Source organism: Macaca nemestrina, chromosome 4 (genome assembly GCF_043159975.1).
Source record: "Macaca nemestrina isolate mMacNem1 chromosome 4, mMacNem.hap1, whole genome shotgun sequence".
NCBI classification, from domain to species: domain Eukaryota; kingdom Metazoa; phylum Chordata; class Mammalia; order Primates; family Cercopithecidae; genus Macaca; species Macaca nemestrina.
In genome coordinates this window covers 57,717,416-57,737,959 of record NC_092128.1, presented here as the reverse complement: position 1 = coordinate 57,737,959, position 20,544 = coordinate 57,717,416, and the positions used below count along the sequence as shown (strand labels likewise).

General features: G+C 38.9%; 1 protein-coding gene across 19 annotated transcripts in view; it reads left to right on the top strand.

The window, feature by feature from the left end:
* LOC105475378 (membrane associated guanylate kinase, WW and PDZ domain containing 2) overlaps positions 1-20,544 on the top strand; it is a 1,478,421-nt gene that overhangs the window by 1,117,923 nt on the left and 339,954 nt on the right. For 16 of the 19 annotated variants that reach the window (XM_071093989.1, XM_071093990.1, XM_071093995.1 and 13 more), the window contains 2 exons: positions 18,360-18,481; positions 18,822-18,950. In XM_071093989.1, the coding sequence (XP_070950090.1) occupies positions 18,360-18,481; positions 18,822-18,950 (251 nt within the window). The remainder of the gene's footprint in view (positions 1-18,359; positions 18,482-18,821; positions 18,951-20,544) is intronic. The other 3 variants (XM_011730573.3, XM_011730572.3, XM_071093993.1) reach the window with 1 other exon arrangement.

The window sequence follows — 20,544 nt, the reverse complement described above, 5'->3', positions numbered from 1 at the left end:
TTGAACTCAATATATTATCTTAATAATGCTTCATGCCTTTGAGTAGCTTTCTAAATTTTCTAGGAGAAATGTTCCTAACTTTAAAGTTTATAAAAAGTCAGTAAACATATGAAACATTTTCAGTTAGAAATAAACATAAAAGAATACCCTTTTAAAATCTCACTAAGGAAAGCTCTAAATCTTATAAACAGCATTTGGACATATCAATTAGTATCTCTGAGTGGCCAAAAGTATGGGCTGCAGAGTTGCACAGTGTGCTAACCCTGTAGCTCCCCAGCTGTGAGATCTTGGGCAGGCAGGTTATAGACAAGAAGGAGGAGGGAGGAGGAGGAGGAAAAAGATGAGAAAGAAATGAGGAAGGGGAGGGGAGGGGAGGAACGCTTATTGTGCACTTAGTACATGCCAACTGTTATTCCAAGTGATTTACATGTACTAGCTGATTTAATCTTCCCAGAAACTCTAGAAAGTCTATATTATTATCCCTATTTTATAGGTAAGGAAACTGAGCTATAGATATTTTTATAAGTACTATATGATAGAGCCAGAATTTGAACCTAAGCAGTCTTATTCCAGAGTTGGTATTTAGCGCTTAACATAGATATGTTCAGTAAGTGTTCAATAAATGTTAGAATATTTTAATCTTGTATATACCAATAATATGTAGAAAGCCTCTCCTTTTGGCATTACTTACTTTTCCAGTACTTTCGTAATTACAGTAGACTTCAAAAAGTGAACAATTCTAAGAGAAACTTTGATTTGGAAAGAAACATATAATCCCATGGCCAGAGTGTGCTACAATGAATAAAAACAGTGTTTCTTCAGAATTATTAACAGTTCCATAGCTCTAGAAACTGGCTTCCAAAGGGGTTGAGTCTTCAGTCATTCATAAGGAGGTTATATTGTCATAATTATCTAGAATATGTATCATCTTATATAGCTGGGAATTTCTCATAATAATAGTAGAAATACTAATGTGTAAGGCATTATTTTAACTTTTTATTTTAACTTTTATTTTAATGTGCTTTTACATCCATCATCCCAGATGACAGTCACAACATGTACAAAAGAGAAGATCAAATCTCAAAGGAGTTAACTGAGTTTTCTAAGGAAATATGACTGATAAGGTCAAAGCAATGCTGATGCCATTTAGAAAAAAAAAAACAGCCTCTCGATAGAGTAGCTATATTTTCATGTTAATAAGTTGGTTCCATTTTTATACTTTACAACATATTTTCCTCTATTAAGCAAGCATGAATCAGTAAACTCCACTTTATAGTTGAACAAAAGGAACAAGGACGTCAAAACAAATAGTGAGTGTCCTACCTCTAACTGAACTAGAGCCAGCTTTTTTATTAATTAACTTATTTGACCTTAACTTACAACTGGTTTAACGTTTTACGTCTTTCTAGCTGACCCAGGCTGATTTCATAATTTGGGGCATCATTTCTTCCAGCCTGGATAAAACCAGTCATCAGGCCTCAAGAGACATGAGTCCCTAAGATACCAGCAGTAAGTTAGGGGGCCTCCTAGCTCCACACACATGCTCTTTATACTACGTTAACTTTTCTGATAGTTCATAGTTGATAATTCCCACTTACCTCCGCCACCCTCTGTACTGCTCACTCATAAAAACTTCAACTGACTCTTACTTTCCTAATGTTTCTTTCAACTACCAGTCAGTTAAAAGGCTTATGGCTTCCTTTTACTTTTCATGACAGAGTCCCTCAAACTTACTTACTTACTTACTTATTAATTGAGACTCCAGGCTGGAGTGCAGTGGTGCAATCTCGGCTCACTTCAACCTCCGCCTCCCAGGTTCTAAGCGATTCTCCTGTCTCAGCCTCCCAAGTAGCTGGGATTACAGGTGTGCGCTACCACACCTCAGTAGAGGTGGGGTTTCACCATGTTGGCCAGGCTGGTCTCAAACTCCTGACCTCAAGTGATCCGCCCGCCGCAGCCTCCCACAGTGCCGGGATTATAGACATGAGCCACCGCACCCAGCCCCCTCAAATGTTTTTATACCACAATCCTTTCACATGAAAAGAAGTCTCCTGTCCAGTCTCTCTTCTCACCACTACCATCCAGGCAAGATCTGGAGGTGCTTCATCTCCCTATTCCTGAAGTTAGAGGTCATTTTTCCTGCTGTGAGACACTTCACCATTGCTGGCTCATTCTAACAGGATGGACATTTACTCTCTATCCTAGTCACACTCCCCCACCCCTAAATGTCTTTCCCACTGAACATGAAAGGATGAAAACTTGACTCTGTAATTAAATACACGTTTATTAGCGACTCTTACATCTTATCAACAACCTTACTTAACAAATCTTCTGGTTTCACATAGAGGATGTTTTAGGTGCCCAGAAGTTTAAATTGGTTTAATCGCAGATGGACTTTTACAAATAACAATGAATTATTCACCTTGATGTCAGTTATGTATAAATAACTGTTAAATAAAACAAGGTAAAATAAATGCCTTTTTGTTTTTTTTTTTTTTTTTTTTGAGACAAAGTCTCGCTCTGTCTCCCAGGCTGGAGTGCAGTGGCTGGATCTCAGCTCACTGCAAGCTCCGCCTCCCGGGTTCACGCCATTCTCCTGCCTCAGCCTCCCGAGTAGCTGCGACTACAGGCGCCCGCCACCTCGCCCGGCTGGTTTTTTTTTTTTTTTTTTTTTTTTTGTATTTTGTATTTTTAGTAGAGACGGGGTTTCACCATGTTAGTCAGGATGGTCTCGATCTCCTGACCTCGTGATCCGCCCATCTCGGCCTCCCAAAGTGCTGGGATTACAGGCTTGAGCAAAATAAATGCCGTTTTTTACAAACAATTTTTATAACTCTAAAACATTTTCTTTGTCCTAAAGCCAATAATAAAAAGCAAAGGAACTATTCCTCTCACCAACATTTATTTGAGAATATATTTGTAAATAAAGATAGCTGCAACATAAACACATTTGTGGGGCGGGGGGCAGTTGTGTTTGTCTTCAAGCTTTTTTTTTTTTTTCTCCCCCCCAGAGAGATGGAGTCTCACTCTGTCACCCAGGACGGAGTGCAGTGGCACGATCTTGGCTCACTGCAACCTCTGCCTCCCGGGTCCAATCAGTTCTCTGCCTCAACCTCCTGAGTAGCTGGGATTACCAGCACTCGCCACCACATCTGGCTAATTTTTGTATTTTTAGTAGAAATGGGGTTTCACCAACTTGGCCGGGCTGATCTTGAACTGCTGACCTCGTGATCCATCCGCGTCGACCTCCCAAAATGCTGGGATTACAGGAGTGAGCCACCACACCTGGCCCAAGCATTTTTTCTGAATCTAACAAATCAGGCCCTTGTTTAGGCACCTCTGGAGAGGCTTAAGCATAGACAAACAGCACAATAGCACACAGGGTAGCACAGAAGCAGGGAAACTTCCTGGCAGAGGGTAACAGTGTGCGGTACACAGACCCTCACCCCTTGACGTCCCAGGAAGAGAGGGCAGGAATGCTCACAGCTGGAGACACCATGCTTTCTGCTGCCAAAGAAGGACCATGTTCCTTCCTTCTACTCCATCATTTTTATATGATGAATGGCCTTGTGAAGGCAGGGAAGACAGTCTGAACTTGGGGAATTGTTGATTAAGAGAGTTGCAAACAACCTTTGGAGCTGGATGTGAGCTGCGTGAGAAGTGCTGTCCTGCTGGAAGAGGGGACCCTTGTCCCAGGTAGCTCATTGCTAGGCAACCCAGAAAACACTGCTAGCATCTTTCATTGGACAATCCTGTTTGCCACTCACTAAGGCAATGTTCTATGACAAATAGATGATGATTATTCTATTATTTGTGGAACAGTTGCTCATATAGCTTATTAGTTTTCCTCTCTCGAGATTGAACATGTTCTGCTTCTTGTGCGTGAACTGCAGATTGTCTCATGCTAACAATCTGTATCATTACATACTTTGGAATCATATCTTAGGCTGAGATTAAGTTCTAAACTTAGCCCATAAAGTGAAAATGGCTGAGTCAAAATTACCCTAAAATTTCCTCAAGATCCTATCCTGTTGGTGACTGGCATATTAAAACAACACTGCCACTTTTTTTCCTTTGGTGTTGGAAAATAATTCTTTCTGGAATTAAAGTAGTTGGCTGGCATTTGCATCTCCTAGATCTTTAATAGATACATAACTGGGATCACAGTCAGCCCAAAGAGATGCCAGCAGTGTCAAAGGTATGAAGGAACTTAGTTAAACTGAGGAAGTCAAACCAAAGCAGACTGATATTATTCTTTGGGCATCCTATAATTGAATAATAAAGCAGAAGATGGTTTACCCTAACTGGGTAAAATGTATTACCACTTCATCCCCACATGAGAACTATAATTTATCTCTTTTTCAATATGCAGGTAATGTTTTTCAAAATTCCTTTTGTGTGTCATAAGTCATAATGTTAGTAATAGCTTATGTTTTTTCCATCCACAATTTTGAATTTACAGGTTAGTGCAAAATTACATTTAACCTCTCTAGCTTTAATTTGTTAATTGAATGGTTTGGATTAGGTGATTGCTAAGATCTCTTTTAACTCACTGCCACTTTATCTTAACAAGAATAAATTTGGCCTTTTTTTCTGTAAGCCTCTGTATTTTCTCATTACAGTGGCTGATCAAAAAATACTTAAAATTTTTAAAGCATTTTCTTCCATTTCTACTTTTTATTTGGTTAAACAGTAACATATATTACCATTCTTTTATTTTAATGATTTTAACAATCCCGTCATGTGAGTGTTATGGAAAGAAGGCCTCTCAGAAGGGCAAATTATTATCGTGGATTCTTTTTACCAAGCTATAGAAAAATATATATAAATATACTTGATATCCAAAGACATGAGGGCTGATATTAATACTGACATTCAAAGGGCATTACTAAAGATAAAGGATAAGTTTATGAACAAAAAAAGGTGGATAAGAACTGTTTTTTTCTTTCAAAGTAATTTATTTGATTCTGACCCCAAAATACAGGAAAGGAGCAAGGGCGACCCCTGCCACCTCTTGGTCACACATCTTCCTAGTTTATGCTTCTCTAAAATATCCTTTGTATAACAGTAAGCTCATGCTGTCCCTAAGCATTTCTTCACATTATAACAGCCACAGAGTATGGTATATGACCAGGTGGGAGTTAAAAAGAGATGCCCCTTTCACAAGGCAGGGCTCCCTCCAATTAATGTTCCAGGTCCCTTTTGCCAATATTGAAACCAAAGTAACTGGTTGTTCTATTGGTTTTCTAAAACTCTCTCCTGAACAAGTAGGTCATAGACAAATTATGCCTGTACAAATCTTAGAGCTGTTTAAAATAACCTTATAGAAAGGCAGTGACTAAGGCCCTTCCCTTGCCCCCAGCTTTAGTCCCAGGCTGCCTGTGGCACCTGGATTGCCGCCCCTGGATCCCCCACATCCCAGGGCGATGATGCAGGAAGGGTAGGGTCCCTCATATCCCAAGGTTGCAATGGCGGAAGGGTAGGCCAGGCCAAGCATGAGGAATAAACACGTATATATACACGTATATATACGTATACATGTATATATATGTATACATGTATATATGTGTATATACACACATATATATACACCTATATGGATACATATATATGTATGTGTATATATACACACACACATATATGGAGAATATATAATATATATATTTTTTTTTTCCTTTTTTTGAGACGGAGTCTCACTCTGTCACCCAGGCTGGAGTGCAGTGGCGCAATCACTGCTCACTGCAGCCTCGACTTCCCAGGATCACACCCAGCCCAGAGATATATTTTTAACTACTGTCAAAGCTGAACACATTAGAAAGGAAAATTCTTTTTCTTTTTTTTAACAATAAAAAATGACATCGTTAAACAGTATTTATTACTAGTGTTTATCAGATGATTCCATATTTAATTAGATGAGATTATATTACATAGACTGAGTTAATTGTGTAATAAAAATGGATGAATCATAAAAACTTTAATCAACAAATTTCACATTTCAGTTTAATACAGTTAAGTAAGCCAAATTACTAGTATAAAGAAAAGAAATTCTATTCTGTGTCTGAGAAGGTTAACTGGATTTACTAAAGGCAAAAGAAAAAAAAAAGTCTATTCGTTATGCTAATAAAATTAGTTTTGCATAAATGTAGTCTCAAACTTATCATAAGGTTACATATCTCTGAAAGCTTCTTAAGCCCTACTTGTTGAGTTTGTTGTAATGTAAAGATCTTAATTCAACTTTCCACTAAGCACAACACTCACCTATGGAGGATGACAGGACCCCTTCATTCTATTCTTCTTACTTCACTTTCTCCAGTTTTAATTGGGCATCAAAATAATGTGAATGTATTTTCAGATAAATAAAATGACAGGAATGGTTATCTTTCTTTTTCGCTAGTGTTGCTTAGTAATTTATTTTGGGGCACTGACCTCATATGTAAATTTTATCTCCAAGGGAGTCTTATTTAGTAACTATTAAGCCAGAGAAAAAAATATGAATAGCTACCATTATTAAGCACTTGGTATGTATTAGGCATTTTGTAAAACTCATTTAATCACCACCACAATGCTTAATGGGAGATGCTATTACTGCTATTTTACAAACACAGAAAATGAAACTTAAAGAAGCCGGGCTATCAAACTAGTAGGTGATAAAAATATTGTTGCAGCCCAGGACAAGAATTAAGAGTCTTCACACTGTCCATATTGAAGTTGCGTGTGACTCCCAGGCCCTGAATAGTCCAAGAATGTCAAAAATAAATGTATACAGTGCTTCATCTTTAAACATTTTCATATATTTTATCTTGTTTGCTCCTCAAAACAGTCCTATGAAATGACTAGAATATTTACAGGTGAGGCAGTTGCAGTTCAGAAACATTAGGGGAATTTTCTCAAAGATAGTGTGTGGTAGACGAAATCTTCAATTGTAGCTTAAACCCAAAATGCTGTTTTGGTCTGAAAATGGAAGAGAAGGACCACTCAGACTCATTGGAAGTGGCTTTCACTTTGGTGAATCCCAGTGAGATTGAGGATATCAGCGAGTCAGGTGGCACCCCCTTGCCTTTGTTGGTGTCCAAGGTTTGGTGGTGAATATAGCACAGGTGGTGTGAGAAGTGCTCCCCTTACAGGTGACTTTTATGTGGGTATTTGGGAAGAGTTCCCACCAGCATTCAAGGTTCCACCCTGATACATAAAAAAATTCCTTGCTAAGTGACATGTTTCTATGTCCTTTTATAAAATCTTTCAACTGCCAAATAATAAGTATACATATTCATGGAGTATATAGTGATATTTTGAAACTTATAAAATATAGTGATCAGATGAGGGTAATTAGCATATCCGTCATCTCATTTATAATTTAATTGTATTGGGAACATTCAATATCCTCCATCTAGCTGTTTGAGACTACGTATTGTAAATTATAGTCATCCTACAGTGTTGTAGAACACCAGAACTTACTCCTGTCTAGCTGTAAGTCTGTATCCTTTAACAAATTGCTCCATTTCTTCTTAGATCACTGGCCCTCAGAAGAACTGAACCTGGCCTACAACGTACAGCATTCTTTTATAAGTTTGAGACAAGACATACGTAGTTTTGTTATTGTTGACAACCTCCATTCTCCCTCACATGGAACTGTAATCTTATTCATAAATATTAGCACAGAATCACCTTATTATCATTATCATAATTGCCAGAGACATGACCCACACTCAACTTCCAGAGTCGGTAAGGGCAACGAGTTCAAGAAATGGATATTAGGACTTGCCCTGAGGGAAGCCGAAAGACAACGCTTGGAACAGATCCTTCTGGTTTGAAAGCAATGTTACACAAAGCCAGGTCTCCCGACTCCTCATTCATGCCCTCATTACCATTTCATTTCTCACTTTTTCCAATATGTAAAATGCATACACACACACATTTTCTGGTAAAACATGTTCAGTCCCTGTTTCTATGCACGTAATCACTGAGTTCTTTAAAAATATTTAATATATCAAAATCTGAATTTTCACATTTTTGTCTTCAGAAAATCAGCAGGTAATTTACGATGTTTTTAAAGTTTCCAATTTCATAATGAAAACTGATAAAAAGAAGTTGAGAATCACCTGGCTGAAGTGTATTGCAGATTACCAGACATAGCCCTTGTCTGTACATACATAAGTAATTTTACTATAAAAGTTAAGTGTATATTTGTAGCAGAATCACATAACTTGATGTTCTTGGATGTTGGCACTACATGGAGCTAGGCTTTGTTCATGCATCTGCTGCTTAATGTGAGATCTGCAGAAAATAGTTTACCCTCTCGGAAGAGCAAGTGATTTAAAAGCATGCAACCTATTTCACTGAGGGTCAACATATAGTATTTACTAGGTGAATATTAGCTCCCATCCCACTCTGCCATCCACTATCTTCCCTTTAGTCTCTCCTTTGTCTTTTTACAAGGCTGACATTCATTCTTCATACAACTGTTTCTTTCAACAAACTGGCATCTATTAAACAGAATTTAAATCTGAATTGGAATTAACTTTAAAAGTGCACAAATGGAATTTTCTTCAGAAATATCCAACATCACACCTTTCCTGTTCTTTATTAAGAGCTTCAGAATGAAAAACACAAACTCAGCCCACTGTGGGGATATAGATCTGTATTATGGAAAAGAACAAACAAGTTATTTGAAAATACATCCCCCATTACAGTTACATGAAACTAGCATCTCATTTGTGCAAAGCTTTGATCTTCTAGTAATGGCATAATTTTAGACACAGTGTGTGAATTATATAAAACTGTGTCACAATACCTGTCCCCAATAAACCAATCTATTAAAAACAACACTGAAGCAACTTATTGCCACCTTTCTCTGTTCTTAGTGCTGCTGAAACTTTATCCTCTATTCCCACTACTTTTTCTCCATGCCTCTTCTGTCTTCCCAGGATCCTTACCTAACAGAATTGTAGCCTCCCGCTCACTCCTAGATCTTGCCGTCACATTTAGTGGCAAGGTATTGAAAGATTCTATGTAGATTCTAGGTATCCAGCAATATATCCTTTTCTCCCTAAAACTTATCAAAAGTATTTTTTCTTGACTTTGTCGTGTTTTCTAATCCCTCTTGCATCACATTCTAGCATATAAAAGGAATTGCTATATATTTGATTTCCTCCTGGTCTATGTGGTCATAAAGACTCGGTAGTCAAGAATAATACTTCTTCAATGTTTTCCTCATCTCTGAATATTCATCTTGGTAACCTGAAATTTGGGTATTATATGGAATTGGAGTTAATTTCATGGCCTGGTGACTTTCAGAATCTGCCACAGCCTTGTCAGTTTCCCCTCACTAGCATTCTTCTCCTGATTCCCTCCTTCCTGGATAATCGCAGACATCAGTGAGGTTGCCTTTGTGATTGCCCAGTATTCTGAGTGTCTTTGGTAATTCTCTGACTCTCCTTAGAGTCAAGCTCCAAAGGATGCCTGTATCCATGGCTGTCTATGTCTATCATTATGTATGAATGCATATTTTTTGGAGTTCAGTTAAGTTATATTGTGACTGCACATTTTAGCAACTCATAAGTAATTTATTAAGAAATAGCAATCCAGTTCAACATAGAGTATGTTACAAGTCAGACTATTCTCACCCTTCCCTGTACATAGAAATGGCTATTTCCCTGGATGACTTTTTCATACTCATGGAATATTTCTTATTCAACCTCACATCCCAGGTGAAAACAATACCTAGGACACTGGAGGTAGCCAGGAAATTATGCCAAAATGCTTGGGAATTCTAGGGAGAACCACAGCTTTCCTATTTGGTTGATGTGTGGTGAAACTCATCTTAAATGCTCCCAAGTTCAGGAATAAGGTACATCATCCAAGATGGAGACTTTAAAAGCTGCAGTTCCATTACACTAAGGTCTCAATGGAAGTAGGGAGATCTTCAGACTAAACAAAACTCCATACCATGACTCAGAACTGTTTTCCTTCCAGTCTTGTAGCTTGCATCCACTCCCCTACACCTCTTGCTCCCACATGCATGTCCATGTGCACTAGCCTTGTGCTCTAGGTAGGCAGAACTTGAGTATTACTGAACATCTCTATATCTACTACTCTTTTCCTAAAATGCCCCCTTCTCCATCCAGCAAAATACTTTCATCCTTCTACAATCTGTTTACATGTCTCTTTGGGAAGCTTTCCCTGAACCATCAAACTAAGTTTTCTTTTCTCCCTCTGAGTATTTACGTCATGCATACAAATTTCAGCACTTTTTGCCTTGTGTTATATTTTCCTGGCCACTTCTAGAATGGGTAACTCATCTTAACTTATGCAGGACTATCCCTGTTTGAAAACCGAAAGCCCTGCATCCCAGGAAACTCCTTAGTCCCAGGCAAACTGAAATGATTGGTCATCCAACTTGTGTCTCTCTCCCACTGGAGTATGAGCCTCCTGGAGGAAAGGATTGTGTCATGTTCACCTTTGTGTCCTTAGTGCCCAGAATACTGAGGAATCAATGGAATTATATATGAGACATAAAGCACTTAAACTACCTAGTCAGGTTGTCAGATACCAGTAGAAGAGGACTTATTAGTCTTGTCTCAAATACAGAAACATCTTGAAATAGTGTGGTCTTTTAGTTTTCCTTTAGCTATTCTATGAACTTATAATTCATTACTTTCACTCAATCTAGAAGCAGACGGTTAGAAATACCTTTGATAACAATGATCTCCTCCTGTACTCAGCAATAACATTTTAGAGAGATGCTTTATGGGAGTGAGAAGGGATCAATAGAAAACATTTTTTAATGCATGCCTAGTGGCTCTGAATTTTTTGAAATTGAATCTATGTACCTTGTAGGTCCTGGGTGCTTCATGATGTGATTGACAGTGCGTACAGCCGTGTCTGCTGGGAGTTAATTCGAAGTTTTCCATGGAATTAGTGAAGAGTAATGGCTTAGTAATGAATCTTCCTTTATATATAAAATACACATTACAGGTTAGTGTCTTAACTAAATAACTTAGCATTACTACTGAGGGAGGGAAGAGATCTCATTTATGTGAAAATATACATTTTGAGAAGCTCAACCTAGTGTGGAGTGGAGGACAGACTCAGCTGTAAGAGTTTCAGTGCCAATATGTGGATATTCTTCTCAGTTGGCCATGATTCCACCTCCCACCTGGATACTATTTCCCCAATGCAGACACCCTGATGTCCAGGAAGAGCAGGAGAAATTAACATGTGAATGACTCAATCTTCCCATTCACATTCACAAAGCAAACTGACATTCCCCCAGGTACAGTAGGGAATAATGAATGAACATTTATAGAAGGAAAATTATCACTTAAGTGTTAGAATTGGGAAGAAATCTTTCAAGAGGCAGGATTCAATTATTCTGTTTTTTAAAAATGCTCCAAGTAAAATAGATTCCATTTTTCCATTTATTCAAAACTCATATTTTATAATAACATATTTAAAACATTAGGCTTTAATCTAGTAGTTCTAAAATTCAGCATCTCAAAGCCCTGTAAGGCATACATTGTATTATATAACCTTGTTTTGCATCATAATTCTTTTTTGCCCCTGTTTTCTCTCCCCTGCTAGACTATGTGCCTGATTCATCTTTGTCCCTCCCCTACCAACCATAGTGTCTAGTCAAGACACTTTGGGAAATAAATATTTGATGAATGATGATAGTTAGCATTGGTTGAGTACTTATATCCAGGCACTATTCTTAAGCAGTTTACCCATTTTAACTCATTTAATATGCACAACAACTCTATAAGGTGAATATTATTTTTATCTGACTTTACAGGTGAAAAATTCTGAAGCACAAAAAGGGTAAATGATGTGCTCATGGTTACACACCTAGGATGTGCGGGAGCTTGGATGTGAGCATCATGACTACAGAGACTAAGCTCATAATTATACTATCCTGTCTTCTTGGAAGAGGGTTGGCTCCAGAAGATCCTTCTGGGGTTATTTTCCTCCCATAGTTTCCAAAGCATGAAGTTGTTTTTATTCCATTTATTCAAACATGACAGTAGAGAAAAGATTATGAAGTCTTCCCAAGGCTTTATTCATATTAAAATGAATAAAATATAGTCAGGGAGGGTGCAATGTCTGTGTTTGCCTGCTAGTTCAGCTGTAGTCTAGGGGTTCAGATGGGAGGTGGTAACAGTGCAGAGATGGGAAATTGGAATTGGGGTTAGAGAAAGCCTAGGGATTCCAAGCAACCATGAAATCCACACTACGTTCATTCAGGAAGCCCCAAAAGAAGCCAGTTTGCATTGTGGTCATCCTGAGCCACAACGCCAAGCTCCAAGCCAGTCCTCTCACTCCTACTCTCAATGCTGAGTTGCTGCTTCTCTAATGCTCCCACATTTCATCTCTAATATAGTGCTTTTCCTTATTCACACTTTTCTATTGTAACCCAAGATAGCAGCTGCTATAAGTTATCAGTTCCTTAGATTTAAATCGTTTATCACCAAAGTGGGATGACATTTTCTCCTATCACTGGAATATGTTGAAAGATTCTGTTTTGAAGGATTCCGTGGATTTACCCAAATGTAAAAATGATTGTACCAAATAAACTAGCCCTGAGTTTCACACCAAGTTCTGATTGTCCACAATGTGTGTGTGTGTGTGTATGTGTGTGTGTGTGTATAACAGGGTCTGGCTCTGTCACCCAGGCTGGAGTATGGTGGGACAATCTCAGTTCACTGCAACCTCTGCCTCCCAAGCTCAAGTGATCCTCCCACCTCAGCCTCCCAAGTAGCTGAGACTACAGGCACTGGTGCCACCAAGCCTGGCTAATTTTTATACTTTTAGTAGAGACGGGATTTCGCCACGTTGCCCAGGTTAGTCTCAAACTCCTATGCTCAGGCAGTCTGCCCACCTTGACCTCCCAAAGTGCTAGGGTTACAGAAATGGGCCATCATGCCCTGCCCACACTGTGTATTTCACAGAAGAGTGAAGCTAGAAAACAGAGATATATCTTCTTTCCTGCCTGCCTTCCTCCATTCATGTATTTATTCAGTAAATATTTGAGCACTGTGTACCTCATGCCTTGGATAATTAGTACAGTCACCTTGGATACCTTGGAAACATTTTATCTGTGATATAGTCTCCACTTAAAAGCTGCTCCCTTCTCTCTTCCTCATTGATTATTTCTAAATGTCCACTGAAGTCAAGATGGTGGGAATAGTAACCTGCAGGTACAAAGGTGTCATTCACGACTATGCACTGAAAGAGACTCTCTGCAAAAACCCCAGGAGAAGCAAGGTGGGTTGTGAACAGACTGAGATACAGATATACACGGAGCACTGATGGTAAGGGTTGGGGGATGGCTTTGATAACCTTCAGCAAACCTGTCCTGTGCATACTGATGGGCTCAGTATGTAAGACTTTCCTCCTAATTCCTCCCTTCCCTCTCCACAATGAAGAAAATGACAGGCAAATAGGACCTGGACCAGGGACCACCTTTGGCAGCATGTCCTCTAATCAGCTGCAAATATTTCCTTCCCTCAGTGCTTGTTTGAAACTTCTGAGGCCAAAGTCCTCTTCAGGAGCAAAGATGCATTTCCTAATCCCCCCTGAGGCCATAGACAGAAAAAGAGGCTTCTGCATAAATCTTATCAGGCAAGATACCCCTTATGCAACACCTTTTCACACATTCTGAGCTTCTAACCCAGGGGATCACAGCCCTAGCTGCACACTAGGGACACCTGGGAAGCTTTCTTTCATTTAAAAAATGCCAGTGCCTGTGGATCTCATTCTGAAATTATGAATCAGTTGATTTAGGGTAGGCCTGAGTCTTCTGTTTTCTGTTTGTTTTTGAAGCTCTCTGGTGCATCTGGAATTTTAAAGCACTGCCACATAGGAACTTACTCTAAGTTTCCATTCCATGGTGAGAGGAGAGAGTCAGACTGCAGATAAGTGAATGTGAGGACAAAGAGATCAGGCAGTGGAATTTCATCCTTAAATATCCTGAGTCCTTTGCCATTTTTAATTTGGAAGCATCTCTCATCAGTAGTCTTTCCCTTCTGTAAAGAGAAAATGGAGTCTTCAAGATATACCCACTTCAGAATATGACTCTTACTCTTTTAACTGTTAATAGCTCAAGATTCTCTTAACAAAATATGACAACAGACTAGATATAATTAAATAGCAAGAACTCTTGGTAGCTTCCCAGTCTCTTGTTCTGTACGGGAGCTAGATGAAATAGCTAGTACTTATCTCACAGAGCCTCAACAATGAGAAGGATGACGTTTGTCATTCACATCTTTTTGTACACATTGTAAGACCCCCAAATCCTTGCTGAAAGAACTTGAAACTATTCATTTTGGAAGCATAAGGAAGACAAGTTTCTATTCAGCTACAATCACATTTCTTTGTGATAAGTCTTTCAGAGCTTGTGAGCATTTTAAATTTCAAATGAATGACTTCATTTGTGACAATGGAAATGTTCTGTAGCAATTAGCTTATGGTGCTAGAGCCATACCCTGCTTCTGCTGTCTGTGGGGTCCAAAGCTTGCCAAGCTAGCTCATTGGTATTTTCATTCTCTGTGAACTCTAGAAACTCATTTTGATGATAAATGGAATATTTTCAACATAGTGACCATAAAGCAGGTGGCTACACATTAACTTTTCTAAGAAAATAATTACATGCAGGTGGCAAGTTGGAGGAACTCTGTTGCATGCATAACTGCATCCCAGAAAGTTTTTGTGATGTATTTTCTAAGGATAAAGTTATGCATATGACGAACAATGACTTAGCAAAACGGATATAGAACAGATAGGAAACAAGAAAAGTTGATATCCTAGTACATTTCTTGGTTTCTTAAAGTTATTGACATATGTTTGAAAATAAATGTTTTAAAACACACACTCATCATTTAGTTATTTAACAAAAAAAGCTATTTTTCATTCACTGTGTTAATGCTCAATACACAAAGATAAATAACACATGTATCCTGTATATAGGAGTACACAATCTAGGGAAGGAGATCAGCATGAAAATTAATAATTAAAACACATTGTAATAAAGTTAGGATAGCGTGTGAAATTCATTATTGTAAAATTATTATTTAGGATGCCGTATACTACATCACAGGAATCTCTTTATTCAAAATTTGGAAAGGAATGTCACATAAGACTTAGGAATACCATGTCCTTCTAAACAACTGGCTTGAGTGCATCTTAAATACTATGAATAGTATAATTGGTTTCTCTCTCCTGTTGAATTAGCAGCTTAAAAGCTGAAAGCTAATTTGCAACAAAACTCTAATAAACAAATAGGAACCTATCTTATCAATTCTATTGATCTCCCACCTAGATTCAACTAACTTCACCCTAATTTTTTTGCTTTTGTTGTTGTTTTCCTAAAATCCTCTTAATGATGAAGTGGCATATAAGAAAATAAGTGAATAGTGACTATTGTCAATAATAACTTAATTGTATATTTTTAGGAGATCAAGACCATCCTGGCTCACACAGTGAAACCCCGTCTCTACTAAAAATACAAAAAAAATTAGCCGGGCTTGGTGGTGGGCCCCTGTAGTCCCAGCTACTCAGGAGGCTGAGGCAGGAGATTGGGGTGAACCTGGGAGGCGGAGCTTACAGTGAGTTGAGATTGCCCCACTGCACTCCAGCCTGGCTGACGGAGCAAGACTCTGTCTCAAGGAAAAAAAAAAAAAAAAGAAAAAAAGAATGTAATTGGATTATTTGTTACTTAAAGGATAAATGCTTCAGTAGATGGATTTTTTTTTAAGTGAATAAACTGCAATGAGAGAAGTCTGTTCAAAGTTTTCTGATAACCCAGGAGGGAAGAATATTACACAGGCGGGAAATGTGGCTGGGAGGGGTGAGGGAAGGAGACACAGGGGAGATAGGAAAACATCCTCAGAATAACGGCAGTAACCACTGCAACACTTCAATAATAGTAATAAGAAATAACTGTACCACAAAAAAAATAAGCACCATACCTTCATTGTTGGGTTCTCCCTGGGTATCGAAGGGAGATACAAACATTTTAAACATTTCTCTTATCCTCACAGCAACCCATGATGTAGCTATTAATGTCCCCATTTTACAGATAAAGATATTGAAGCTTAGAGAGTTAGAAATGTGCCCAAGATGCCACCTGAAACCCAGGTTGTCTTGCTTCAAATGCTGCCCTATTTATATACTGAATCTCGTGGAAAGATAAGAGGTCTGATAGAGGGTCACTGATCAAAGTAGCTCCAAGTATGTTCAAAGCAGAGGACACATGTGGTGATGCGGCCAAAGGTGAAGCTACAGAAATGAGCGAGGGCAAGATCAGGAACAGTATATGTTTAAGTAATAGGAAGGCTTCAAAGGATTTTAGTAAGGAAGTTACATAATAATGGAGAAATGAGAAAACAGGCATCAAACTCTGGTCCTTCCAAAACAGCGTGTAGTATTAGAGTTTACAGTGTTAGAGTTTACAGCTCACATGCTTTACAGGCACCGATATTATTAGTTCACTGTGCACCACAGTCATGATGCACAAGGCCTTGGTGCACAAGAGCATTACAATAGCATTTTATTTCCATCGGAAAATAATTTTACATAGATGGTTGTACTTTGAACCCCTTACAAATGAGTTTCATTAACAAAGAGCATTGTTAGAAGAACTCCCTTCCTAAACAGCACCAAAGGCAGTTAGAGCAAGGTCCCAGTGCTTCTGAAGTTTCCCCAATAAAGCCTTTCTTAGAAATGAAAAATGATGACAGTGATGGTGGTGATTAAGATGGTGACGGTGATACAAGCTGCTGCTGATTATTGAGCATGCCTGTACTCAAAACCATATGCTAATATTCATTACTTCACTTAATTCTCACAACCCCCCCAGGAAGGAGGCATTCTGCTGGTATTACAGATTAAGACACTAAGACTCAGGTTCAATAACTCACCCAAGGTCACACTGCTAGTCAAGTGGTAGAACTGGAATTTGAATACAGGACTGATTGACTGCAGAGCCTGTGGGGCAGGCAGCTACTTTACTCTGTCTCCCTTGAGAAAAGAATTAGATCTTACAGTTGACTTACCTTGTTTCTGGGAACTGCTTTGAAATGATCTGATTCATAGTATTGGAAAATTGGTTGTTGAGATGTTGCTGCTTTTATCTCCTTTCTTTTCTGAAGCTGTAAGTGGTTTGTGTTGGGGACGTGCAGGGTGTACACACATGGTAAGTATGTGTGTACATGCCAATGTGAAATTGTACATCAAAAAGAAAAAAGTGTGCAGAGATTCATTTTAGAAATAAACACGGCCAAGTCCAGCCTTCCCACTGGACATGTGATTTAGAGCAAATAATCCGATCTCTCCATGTGTCAGTCTCATTGCCTTTAAAAGGGGGATAATTAGAATGCAAGTCTGTGTTGTTATGAAGCTTCTTTGAAGAAAATTATATATAGGAACTGGCCAAGAGTTAAGTACTCAGTATTTGTCAGTTTCTCCTCCATCCCTTCTCTCCTCTTCATGCTTGCCTGCCATAATTCTATTTCAGTTTGCACGAAGAACCAAAATCAATGTATATGCCAGCCCTGTCATGGGATGTTTATATCCTAGAGAAAGAGCAACATAGGCCCACCACTGAAAGCAGGATTGTTGGTTCCTACTCTCCCCACAGCAAAGGAACTCTAAATTTCAAACAGCCTGCTATATAGGAATTCACAGTGTGCTTGGACTATAAGCTCTCAGTTTAGCTGGGCCACAGTTGCTTCAAGCCACTCTGCATCTGATAGCTACGAGTTTGTCCTCTCACCATGTAGAATATGAATTCTCCACTTTTGATTGATTTCAGCATCAACTGTCCTACATATGCATTCTGTAACTTCTGCAAAGACCTTGGGAGTCTTTCTCTTGAATCCCAGTCTCTCAATCCAGGACTAACTCTAAAAAGTGTAGACTCTGGTTGCTATACTCTATCAAAGAATTTACCTCACATTCATCCTGTTTGATATGGGGACTCTGCAAAGCTCAGGTGATGTTCTTTTCTTCAACACCATTCAGTATAAATTTCATTTCTTGCCCACTTATTTTATTGCGTATTAAACTCATCTCAAATGAACATAGTAGACCAGAAAGTAAGTGCACTTTCTAGTTCTTTTAGCTGAATCATGCATGATGTAAATAGAACAACATATGATAGATCCTTTGAGAACTCAGCACTTGTCACAGAAATGTGTGTTGTACACAGGCCAGCCCAGTCAGGAGCCTAACGGCGTGCTGGGTGAGGCACTTGACTGTAATCAGATAAGGTGGCCCTTAATCACCTGCCCTCTACAGAGCCATACGTATGGTCTTTTAAATGACCTTGCCCCACTGTTATCCTAATTGGAAATTTTCTTTTTTAGCCACATAAATAGAAGAACACAGTTTGAAAATCCTGTCCTGGAAGCAAAAAGGAAGCTACAGCAACATAACATGCCCCACACAGAACTTGGAACAAAGCCCCTGCAGGCCCCAGGTTTCCGAGGTATGATACCTGTCAGCATGTGGTGTTTCAAAGGGAAAATTGTCTGTCAAACTGCCTGCTCTTCCAAATATGTCTGTAGCTTGGACCATTTTGAAAATTTGATTTGCTTTCTCCAGACCCTCCTATTAGCTTTAGCTGGATGTTTGCATTCTCTCTAAACTAATGCCTTTAGCAACCGCAGATGAAGTTAAACCTTATAGGAATGTACAGCATGTCACCAGGTGGAGGAGATAACTGGATTTTTATAGTGGCCCTGTAAACTCCAGAGATTCTTAGAGACTCATAAGTTTGTCCTTAAAAGACCAAGCACAAGAATGAGGCTTGTTCTCCTTTGTGACAGTAGACAACTCCTCATGGACATTACCTAGGCCCAAATCCATCCGCCCCGGTGCAGCCCCGGAGAGGTCGCGCAGTGTGAATGACTTGTCTTACTATCAGCGCGACCCAGCAGGGAGGCCCTGGCTGTTTGGTACGTCCCAGGGCTGCTTGCGGGACCTGACTACACCTGGGAGCCACGTAGTGGGATGAGTTGCTGCACGAACTTTTCACAGCTAGTGAGCTTCTAAATAAAAGCACAAGAGTCTTTAGAGTCGGGAGCTCTGGGCTTGCCTGCTGATAATTTTCACGCCATATAATGCAGCATAATTAAATGAATGTAAAGGTCTCCTGATGAACTTCTGTCCAACTATAAACATGAATTTGATAAAGCAAACATAGGAGAAAGGATTATATGTGGTTTTTATTTATGTTTTAAAGAAGCTCTGTTTTTAATAAAGATACACGTGATATGTAAGTGGACAGAAAAAGCAGAAGTCTAATAGAATGACTCATTATTTTAGAGTTTATTACATGTCACCTAGAATGTAACAACAAAGATATCATGCAGAATACTTAACTGAGTTACCATGTACAATTTGGCTGTTACAAATATTAAATCAGATCACCTAAATATAACACATTTTAAAAGAGTAATATAAAATATTTATCTGTGATGGAATTTAAAGCAGATATTAATTGTTTCCTAGTATGACTATTATTTTTTAAAACACTTATTATACTTAGGAATATATTTATTACAGATCGTAGCTGGAAAAGCATATTATATAACAAATTAGCAGGTAAATCAATGCAGTGCCTGTTCAGATTATTCAGGCATATGATTTGAATCTATCAACATATTGTTACAAAATGTGTTACCTTTACATTCATAATTATATCTAAAAACATTGGCTTGCCTTTTGCTCACATTTTAGAGTATACTAAACACTATCGGAGCCAATAACAATTTATTTACCTGATTATCTTTATAGTATCTCACAACAGAGCGGTGTAAACAAAAGTCAGTCCCACATACAGGTACTCTTTCTAAGCAATCTGGACTTTTGAGTGTGTGATCACATTCCACTGTTTCTCTGTTTGTGATACTGCACATGCTGAAATGTGCTGTTATTCACTTTAAAAAAATCACAAGTCCTTTTCATGTTTCTACCCTTATTTCTTCAAGGCTTAGTTTAGGATCGGCCACTGACACATACCTCCTACCTGGAATCTTTTCTAACAACCAGAGGAACAGATCCAGATGTTGTCTGGATGATTTGGGCTCCTTGTCCTCTTTCTCAGAAGGCTCTGGCAGCCTGTTGACACAGCCTTTTTTTTTTTTTTTTTTTTTTTTTTTTTTTTTTTTTGAGACGGAGTCTCGCTCTGTCGCCCAGGCTGGAGTGCAGTGGCCGGATTTCAGCTCACTGCAAGCTCCGCCTCCCGGGTTCGGGCCATTCTCCTGTCTTAGCCTCCTGAGTAGCTGGGACTACAGGCGCCCGCCACCTCGCCCGGCTAGTTTTTTGTATTTTTTAGTAGAGACGGGGTTTCACCGTGTTAGCCAGGATGGTCTCGATCTCCTGACCTCGTGATCCGCCCGTCTCGGCCTCCCAAAGTGCTGGGATTACAGGCTTGAGCCACCGCGCCCGGCCAACACAGCCTTTTTTAAGCCCAAGAAGGCTAAATTAATGAGTGGAAACTGATTTGACAAAAACTCTGCCTCCAAACCAAACAGCTTTTTCATCTTT